Source organism: Megachile rotundata, chromosome 16 (genome assembly GCF_050947335.1).
Source record: "Megachile rotundata isolate GNS110a chromosome 16, iyMegRotu1, whole genome shotgun sequence".
NCBI lineage: Eukaryota > Metazoa > Arthropoda > Insecta > Hymenoptera > Megachilidae > Megachile > Megachile rotundata.
In genome coordinates, this window is record NC_134998.1 from 11,928,210 (window position 1) to 11,938,417 (window position 10,208).

A 10,208-nucleotide genomic window follows, 5' to 3' on the forward strand; every position below is an offset into this window, starting at 1 on the left:
AAGGTCCTGAAGTCCCAGAGTGCCTAAAGCAATGTATTGCGAAATAACAGCGACTCTAACTCAAGATGTTCCAAAGTTCCAGCAACCTTAACTCAAGATGTCCTCCAATCCCAGCAAATCTAATTCAAGATGTTCTAATAGCTCAGCAACCCTAACTCAAGGTGTCCCAAAGTCCCAGCAATTTTAACTCAAGATGTCCTTAAATCCCAGCAACTCTAACTCAAGATGTCCTAATATCTCAGCAATCTTAACTCAAGATCTCCTTAAATCCTAGCAACCCTAACTCAAGATGTTCTAATATTTCAGCAACCCTAACTTAAGGTGTCCCAAAGTCCCAGCAACCTTAACTCAAGATATCCTTAAATCCCAGCAACTTTAACTCAAGATGTTCTAATACTTCAGCAACCCTAACTCAAGATGTCCCAAAATCACAGGGGCTTCCAACTGAAGGTGTCCCAAAATTCGAATGACCCTAACTCAAGGTGTCCCAAACTCTCAGCGTCCCTGACTCAAGACGTCTCGAAATTTCAGCGTCCTTAACTCAAGACGTCTTGAAATTCCAGCGTCCCTAACTCAAGACGTCTCGAAATCCCAGCGTCCCTAACTCAAATTGTCCCGAAATCCCAGCGTCCCTAACTCAAATTGTTCCGAAATCTCAGCGTCCCTAACTCAAGATGTCCCGAAATCCCAGCGTCCCTAACTCAAGATGTCCCGAAATCCCAGCGTCCCTAACTCAAATTGTCCCAAACTCCCAGCGCCCCTAACTCAAATTGTTCCGAAATCTCAGCGTCCCTAACTCAAGATGTCCCGAAATCCCAGCGTCCCTAACTCAAATTGTCCCAAACTCCCAGCGCCCCTAACTCAAATTGTTCCGAAATCCCAGCGTCCCTAACTCAAGATGTCCCGAAATCCCAGCGTCCCTAACTCAAATTGTCCCAAACTCCCAGCGCCCCTAACTCAAATTGTTCCGAAATCCCAGCGTCCCTAACTCAAGATGTCCCGAAATCCCAGCGTCCCTAACTCAAGATCTCCCGAAATCCCAGCGCCCCTAACTCAAGATGTCCCGAAATCCCAGCGTCCCTAACTCAAGACGTCTCGAAATCCCAGCGTCCCTAACTCAAATTGTCCCGAAATCCCAGCGTCCCTAACTCAAATTGTTCCGAAATCTCAGCGTCCCTAACTCAAGATGTCCCGAAATCCCAGCGTCCCTAACTCAAGATGTCCCGAAATCCCAGCGTCCCTAACTCAAATTGTCCCAAACTCCCAGCGCCCCTAACTCAAATTGTTCCGAAATCTCAGCGTCCCTAACTCAAGATGTCCCGAAATCCCAGCGTCCCTAACTCAAATTGTCCCAAACTCCCAGCGCCCCTAACTCAAATTGTTCCGAAATCCCAGCGTCCCTAACTCAAGATGTCCCGAAATCCCAGCGTCCCTAACTCAAATTGTCCCAAACTCCCAGCGCCCCTAACTCAAATTGTTCCGAAATCCCAGCGTCCCTAACTCAAGATGTCCCGAAATCCCAGCGTCCCTAACTCAAGATCTCCCGAAATCCCAGCGCCCCTAACTCAAGATGTCCCGAAATCCCAGCGTCCCTAACTCAAAACGTCTCGAAATCCCAGCGTTCCTAACTCAAATTGTCCCGAAATCCCAGCGTCCCTAACTCAAGATATCCCGAAATCCCAGCGCCCCTAACTCAAGATGTCCCGAAATCCCATTGCCCCAGCTTCCACAACCCCAAAATCTCACCTTCCCAAAATCCAAAACTCCCAGAATCCATTTCCCGTAACAGCCATATTGTCATCCACCACATGTCATCTTTCCTTCCCACCTAACGCCATCCTTCCCGTCTCCACATTGCTCCCAAATGGCGGTCATTCAAACTATCTAAATAACAACCCTCTAAAATCTCCTAACCACCCCATTCTTTATGTTTCAGAACACTCCCATGTAAACCAAGTGATCGTGCATCATCGATCCATCAATGTAAACCTAAAATGTCACCAACACACTAAAAGCGTCATCGAATCAACGTCCTCCCTCAACCGAACGCCGCAGTAATTGCAACCTGAACGGCCGAGGAAGATGTAAGAAAAATGTGACTCGTGTTCGACGAGGATAGAGTGTGAATGAGGATCGCGATAAAGGTTCAGGGCGAGGTCGAACAGCCGAGTTAAAGATGCCTCGGCCATCGAGGGACACTTACGGCGATCAAAAGCCACCGTACTCTTACATCTCGTTGACCGCGATGGCGATTTGGTCTTCGAGGGACAAGATGTTGCCGCTCGCTGAAATTTACAAATTCATCGCCGATCGGTTTCCGTACTATCGCAAGGACACTCGGAGATGGCAGAACTCTTTGAGGCACAATTTGTCCTTTAACGACTGCTTCATCAAGGTTTGTATAGGTACTTTTCTTCTTTCTAGTGATTAAGTAGATTCTAGCGACACTTTGCGACGCGATGTTGAGGCTAGTCGAAATATTACTAGATCTTAGATCTTCAATAAAATATTTAATAGTAATATCCTTAGGGTTTAGAGCATATTTTTCAAGGGGTATTCTATCGTATACCCTAGGTATATTTAGGAAATATTTTTCTAAGGAATGTTCATTTCGTGAAATATCTAGGGACATTATTTTTAGAATAGGGTTTACAATATATTTCTCTACAATATTTTCCTAGGAGTCTGTGCTCAGGGAAATGTCCCTAAATAAACGTGGAGCCTTCTCGTACATTATGGTACAATCCCTAGGGAATTTTCCTTTAAGACTTTGCATATATGACGTCTATATAAAAATATTATACTACATCCCCTAGAGTGTATTTCTGGAATATTTTCCTAGGAGTCTGTGCTCAGGGAAATGCCCCTAGATAAACCTAGAGCCTCCTCATACATTATGGTACAATCCCTAGGGAATTTTTCTCTAGGACTTTGCATATATGAAGTCTATATAAAAATATTATACTACATTCCCTAGAGTGTATTTCTGGAATATTTTCTTAGAAATCTGTGCTCAGTGAAATGTCCCTAGATTAACCTAGAGCCTCCTCATACATTATGGTACACTTCCTAAGGAATTTTTCTCTAGGACTTTGTACAGATAATTTCTTAATAATATTAAAAACAACGATAAATGTGTGACAGTGCTAGCGTTAAATGTTGTCTGAATTATTCCCTCTAACAGAAGCAGTAAAATTAAAAGAGAATATTTTTAAACGGCAATTTCCAATTAGACGTGTCGTCAAGGAGCATTCTTAATGTCGGTACTTAGGAGAGATATTGATTTTTTGTTTTCGAAGCAAATTACCAAAATGGCCCCTTAATGTGTTTGGCTTGGGAAGGTTCGCGAAAAAGTAAAACGATTTCGTGGTCGTCCAGCGAAGCGATCGCGTTCCTTGGCGATTCGGGTCGAAGGCAGGTGCAAAACAGATGGTCGAGAAATAGAATAGAGAACGAGTGCTGACACAGCTTGTCCCTCCGCGTTAAAACGGACCCGGTAGTCGATCAACAGAGAGAGAAAAAAAAACAGATCTTTTTATCTGTTTCCAAAGACGAACCCTTTTCCACCTCGCAATCATCCTGTTTATTTCTCGTTATGCGTGTCTTATGAGGCTATTCACAGAACGCCGTGTTTAGCCGCGTTTCGTTGCACAACCTGTCGATCGTTATCTTGAAATTGGCTGCGTCGAACGAAATTCCTGCGATCTTATCACTAATCAATTTTTATTGCTATTTCTGTATCGATCTCCTTACTGCGTATTTTTGTACACTATGTAATTGCATGCTTCTACGTTTATACTTTTAGTATACTATGTTATTTGATATTTGAAAGATGGACGCAGTTGCAGGACATAACCTCACAAAAATTTTTATTATGAAATATAACTTCTGCTTTAAATTATTATAATTATTCCATGCTCTGCATTGTTGTACATTAATAATAGATATGTATTAACAATTTGATGCTTTAGTATTTGTTATTTATTAATAATTTGATACTTGAGAGGTGGGTGTAGAGAGGGCGCCCAGGACATAACCTCACAAAAATTTTTATTATGAAATATAACTTCTGCTTTAAATTATTATAATTATTCCATGCTCTGCATTGTTGTACATTAATAATAGATATGTATTAACAATTTGATGCTTTAATATTTGTTATTTATTAATAATTTGATACTTGAGAGGAGGATGCAGAGAGGACAACCTCAAAAATTGATATCCCAAAAAAACTTTCTTGAACCATTACATTCTACACTTTCATTCTACAGTATAACTTTCTTAAAATCTCATAACCTAATAAAACATAAGTCCCAAAGAATAACTCAAGATATCCCAAACCCTCGAATGATCCAAAAATATGAAATGATTTCAAAACAAGAATTAACAGTAAAAAACTGAAACGATTACTTCGAAATTAGATTAGATAAAACATGAACGCGGTGATGGAAAATCAATGTAAATAATTTAGTAATAACTCACCGGTATTTGTTGAACAATATTTTTTTCCCATCGGTATGAATATTTCACGCGGCTACGCGCGAAGAACAGCTTCTTACATCCACGCATGAAACATTCATGCGTTTATGCAAATTGCACGAGGCAGTACGCGTACGGCACCGCTCGTCGTTAGATCGATGAATAGAAATGTCTATTAAACAGCAGTTATTGTTTATAAACCATTACACGCCCGTTGGAAAAATATAATTGCCAAGGTGTGATTTACATGTTCAAGTGCCATATTCGGTCGTGCAATTAATCACGGCCGCGACAAACGAGTTTCTAATATGAATTTCAGAACCAATGGTATTTTCAAACATTTATGTGCAATTAGATCTTAATTATATCTGCGTTCAGGTTTAATTAGTTGCCTCGACTTCGAATGAATAATTCACCGATTACTTGTAATCTTAATTTTTAACTATGTTTCAATTTTATCTACATCGGGGTTCAACGCTGTCCAATTTATTACGAGACGCAATTCCATAACAACCTTTGCGTTTTTCTTCTGCTTTCGGTGCATCACAGTGACTGCGAGAAACTTGTCAGCTTGGCGGCGCTAGTGTCGAAGTAACTGAATCGATCGCATCGCATTGTAGCAACAAAACATTAGATTTAATCAAAATGTAACGATACTTAAATTACGGCTGCAATTTCTGTTTCTCTGACGATCGCGTTAACATGTCAGCGAAATTACGGATAAAATTATACAGGACACTTTAACGATTTTTGTAATTTAATACGTGTATTACGCTTTAGGTAATTGCATGCTTTATTTCTGCCTTTCATATCGAACCGTGTCAGGATTTACCTTTACCATTCATTTCATGTGCAAGTTACTAGGATTTTATGCAACTTTTACTGCAACTGGAGCTGGGAATCTAGGGACATGAGGGCATCTAGAGATCTAGCAATATAGGGGGTATAGATACATTGTAATCTAAGGATTTAAAAATCTAGGGGATTTACTGTGACATATATGACTCTGATAAAAATCTAGGGACATATCTAGGAACCTGGGAATCTACTATAAAATATATGAATTTATATTAGGAACGTGCACACCTAAGAATATAACCTAAAAATATTAAAGCGTAAAGATACAAAAGTAACGTACGAGAATAAAAATCTAACAATCTAGGAATATACATTTCGTGACGATTTAATCTGAAACAATGTAACGTGTAACGACTTAACTTCTTGCGATGTAATTTATGACAATCTAACACGTGTCGATGTAACACAGTGATCTAACCTTGGTGTCCAATGAAAAATTAGCAATCGCGCTGGTCGATCAACAGAAATCATCTCTCCCAATATTACACCGATCTCCATGGAGCCCTATGACGTAGAGCCACTAGCGTGTTCAAAAGTCGTAAAAGCTACTGTATCATCGAATTTATTGCATAATTTATAATAATAAGCCTGTAACGCTACTAAGATTGTCGGATAAAGGACAAAAGTAGATCCATACTCCGATCTAAATGTACACTTCAAATACTATCCACAAAGGTAGCAGAAAATGATTAAAAGTCGTGATCGAAATTGTTGATTGCAGGTGCCGAGGGGACCACATCGACCAGGTAAAGGCGCGTACTGGGCGCTGCACCCAGCCGCCCTCTCGATGTTCGAGAACGGCTCGTTGCTCCGTCGTCGAAAGCGGTTCAAACTGCACAAACCCGACAAAGAGCTGTTAAAATCCGAGCTGCAAGCCCTGGCGTCCGCCATGCCGCCCCCGCACTCGGAGTCCTCGCCGGTGATATCGATAAACCCGGCCGCCCAAACGAGCAGCCTGACGGTCGCCAATCTGCACCGTCTGCGCGACGATCTGCTCCGTTGGGAGCTGCACGAGCGTCGTCTGACGATGACTTCCGGTGACAGCTCTCCTGGCTTCTCCGCGCCGGAGGCCGGCTCCAGCTACTACCTGCTGTCGCCGGAAGTCAGACAGCGACTGGCCGGCACCGACGAGATCCTGCGCGGCTACGAGAGCAACCTGCTGCAAACGGGAAGCTGGAATTTCCCCGGCTTCCAGGTGACCCCGTACGTGTCCCAGTTGTCCTACTTCCAGACCGACATCCCCGACAGCCGACAAATCTGCCCCGGCACCGCGGAGACCATCCCCGACAAGACTGAGTCCAGACCGTTCCTGGACACCGCGAGGAGCAGCCTCGAGCCCGCGAGCGGCAAACGCTCGACCCTGGAACCCGGCATTTCCAGCCAGACGACCATTCAGCCCGAGCAGAAGAAGAAGAAGAAACCCTTCACCATCGAGAACATCATCGCACCCGACGATGAGCAGATCTCCGGCAACGTGGAGGACGAGAAGAGGGGTCATCTTCTGGTCCCGAGACCTCTCTACGCTGGATTCCCTTTCGGGCTGTCCACGACCAAGGTCACCTACGAGACTGCTACCTGAAGAGTTTCGCTGTAGAGACAAGGACTCCAAGTGAGGGTAGAAGCTTCCGGTGATAGTGATCACGTGACCGAACTGTGCTTTTGGACTCGGGTGTCCAACGTGCTGGTGAACTCTTGACTATTTTTGTTACTTTGAGTTTTGCGGGATTCGTGGATAGAGACACTAGAGGTGACGCAGAGGAGGAAATGCTTCACAGATTTGAAGTATGTATCTTGAACGTTTTGTGGACCTAGAGATATGTGGATGGCGACGTAGGAATTGAAAATATATTTAATTATATTTTTTATTTATTCCTGTACGTGCGGAGGGAAGCCATATTGATTTTGTCCTTCATTTCAAATAGTTCTTCTGCAAATTCTATTTGTTCTTGTACAACCTTTTCATACTTACTAAATTAAAATTTGATTTATAGACACATTTAGTATATGTTGAGGTTAGAACCTAAATATTGAGGTTATAAACTTACTGACTATAAACTTACTGTATGAACATCTTTTCTAAATATGGCCATTTTCTCCTTAAGTTGAAACACCGTCTATGTATTTCTAGGTCCATGGTTTTGGACAAGTATTTAGGAAATGTTTCTTAACAAGTATTTTAGAAATATTTCTGTTATCGATTTACCCGCAAACACTGTAACTTTCTTAAATTATTAACTTGGAACTAAACTGAAGAAACGTTAAATGTACGAAAAGATTTGAAAGGTATTTAGAAATGTGTGGATGGAGGATATTTATATAGAATATATGAAAATACTCGAATGAGTCCGCAACATCAAGATGGACTCCGTTGCACTTTGGCGGGAACCTGATACTTTTCAAAATGCTTGGAAAAGGAACCTTGAACCTTGCGTGATAATCGAAGTTTGTAGCTCCTATACTCGTAGCTCTATTAGTCACACTCTGTCATCCTTTACATGTAATTATGAATCTAATAATTTTTAAGGTCTTTCCAAAGCTCTCAAAATATCGTATCAGATCGAGTATGGAACTTGACAAATGGCGCCTTGATACTTATTTCATTGGACGGTCAAATCATGAGGTTAGGTTTGCAAGGTGTATCGCTGTTTATTCGCCATGTTTATTTTTTACTCCGTCTGTCAAGTTTTCTGCTTAATGATGTAATAGGTAAATCTTTCTCGGTGACAAGCAGTCGGAGGTAACTAGAGTCATACAGTAATTGATGGCTTGCTTTAAAGATGGCGATAGTCACGAAATTTTAAAGAAATTTGAGAGTTCGGGGATTTGGAGATTCGGGAATTTGAGAATTCGGGGATTTGGAGATTTGGAAATTTGGGAATTTGAGAATTCGGGGATTTGGAAATTTGGGAATTTGAGAATTTGGGGATTTGGAAATTTGGGAATTTGAGAATTTGGGGATTTGGAAATTTTGGAATTTGAGAATTTGGGGATTTGGAAATTTGGGAATTTGAGAATTTGGGGATTTGGAAGTTTGGGAATTTGAGAATTCGGGGATTTGGAAATTTGGGAATTTGAGAATTCGGGGATTTGGAAATTTGGGAATTTGAGAATTCGGGGATTTGGAAATTTAGGAATTTGAGAATTCGGGGATTTGGAAGTTTGGGAATTTGAGAATTCGGGGATTTGGAAATTTTGGAATTTGAGAATTCGGGGATTTGGAAATTTGGGAATTTGAAAATTTGGGGATTTGGAAATTTGGGAATTTGAGAATTCGGGGATTTGGAGATTCGGGAATTTGAGAATTTGGAGATTTGGAAATTTTGGAATTTGAAAATTCGGGGATTTGGAAATTTGGGAATTTGAGAATTCGCAGATTTGAAAATTTGAGAACTTCATTTGCAATTCTACTGACAAAAAAATTGGAGAGCGTTATTTCGATAGAGTCAATAACATTAGACATAAAGGCCTTAATTGTCGATTTTTCGATTGAACTTCATGAAAATGATAGAAAGAACAATCTCGACTCGAAAAAAGCTTACCAACTTCTTTTTCGACTCGAAAATCTGTAGATCAATTTTCTGACTGATTCGGTTCTCTAAATTCATTAGTATCGTTTCGACTAATGAATCTTTCCATTTACGGAAGACTCTCGTTATATTGCATAATCTTCGAACGGGCAATATGCTATAACCGAATGGGTTATCTAAAATATATCTCCTTTAATATTGCAACGACAGAGAGAGCCACGTTTGCAAGACTCTATGTAAAGACGGCAATATAACGAGAGTGTCCTGTACAAAGTTACATATTTGAATTGTGATTATGTAAGTACGAATTAATCTGTCCTTTTCTATTCTATCTTAGTCGATATTCTTTATTGTTCGTTAAGAAACGCGGTTACAACGGAGTTTTGTACAATAAACAATTTTACATCTATTTGTATAAATTTTGTTCTTTAAAAGGATTACGTGAGAATGATCTACAAGCGTAGTATAATTAATGTACTCGATCGTACTTTCACGAAGATGCTCGTAAATGTAAACATTGCTTCGTGATTAAATAAATTATTGTATATATCTGAAAAATATTGTCTTACAAATTTTGGTAAACCTTCCCTTTTTTTTCTTCATAATTCAATTCATAGTTCTTACTTTTTTTATTCAGTTGTTCATTCAAATTTATGGAAAAAAATTAAGTAAGTTAACTGAGGAGTCGTTCGAGGATTTGGAGATTTGGAAATTTGGGATTTTGAGAATTCGGGGATTTGGAAATTTGAGAATTCGGGGATTTGGAAATTTGGGAATTTGAGAATTCGGGGATTTGGAGATTTGGGAATTTGAGAATTCGGGGATTTGGAAATTTGGGAATTTGAGAATTCGGGGATTTGGAAATTTGGGAATTTGGGAATTCGGGGATTTGGAAATTTGGGATATTGAGAATTCGGGGATTTGGAAATTTGGGAATTTGAGAATTCGGGGATTTGGAAATTTAGGAATTTGAGAATTCGGGGATTTGGAAATTTAGGATTTTGAGAATTCGGGGATTTGGAAATTTGGGAATTTGAGAATTCGGGGATTTGGAAATTTGGGAATTTGAGAATTCGGGGATTTGGAAATTTAGGATTTTGAGAATTCGGGGATTTGGAAATTTAGGAATTTGAGAATTCGGGGATTTGGAAATTTAGGAATTTGAGAATTCGGGGATTTGAAAATTTGGGAATTTGAGAATTCGGGGATTTGGAAATTTGGGAATTTGAGAATTCGGGGATTTGAAAATTTGGGAATTTGGGAATTCAGGGATTTGAAAATTCGGGAATTTGAGAATTCGGGGATTTGGAAATTCCGGAATTTGAGAATTCGGGGATTTAGTCA

At 40.3% G+C, this 10,208-nt stretch overlaps 2 protein-coding genes across 5 annotated transcripts in view; one reads left to right on the plus strand and one right to left on the minus strand.

Moving 5' to 3' along the window:
• Window positions 1–4,572, minus strand: part of LOC100877025 (uncharacterized) — a 26,124-nt gene extending 21,552 nt beyond the window's left edge. For 3 of the 4 annotated variants that reach the window (XR_013041115.1, XR_013041114.1, XR_013041113.1), the window contains exon 1: window positions 4,483–4,572. Coding sequence is in view for 1 of the 4 variants with exons in the window: in XM_076541603.1 (XP_076397718.1) it covers window positions 4,483–4,513 (31 nt within the window). In the remaining 3 variants the exon portion in view is untranslated. The remainder of the gene's footprint in view (window positions 1–4,482) is intronic. The other variant, XM_076541603.1, reaches the window with a different exon arrangement.
• LOC100877136 (hepatocyte nuclear factor 3-beta) overlaps window positions 1–9,440 on the plus strand; it is a 13,286-nt gene extending 3,846 nt beyond the window's left edge. Inside the window, exons 2-3 of the mRNA XM_003705267.3 lie at window positions 1,937–2,395; window positions 6,059–9,440. Coding sequence (XP_003705315.1) covers window positions 2,177–2,395; window positions 6,059–6,916 — 1,077 coding nt within the window. The 5' untranslated portion in view covers window positions 1,937–2,176 and the 3' untranslated portion in view covers window positions 6,917–9,440. The remainder of the gene's footprint in view (window positions 1–1,936; window positions 2,396–6,058) is intronic.
• The last annotated feature ends 768 nt before the right edge of the window (window positions 9,441–10,208 follow it).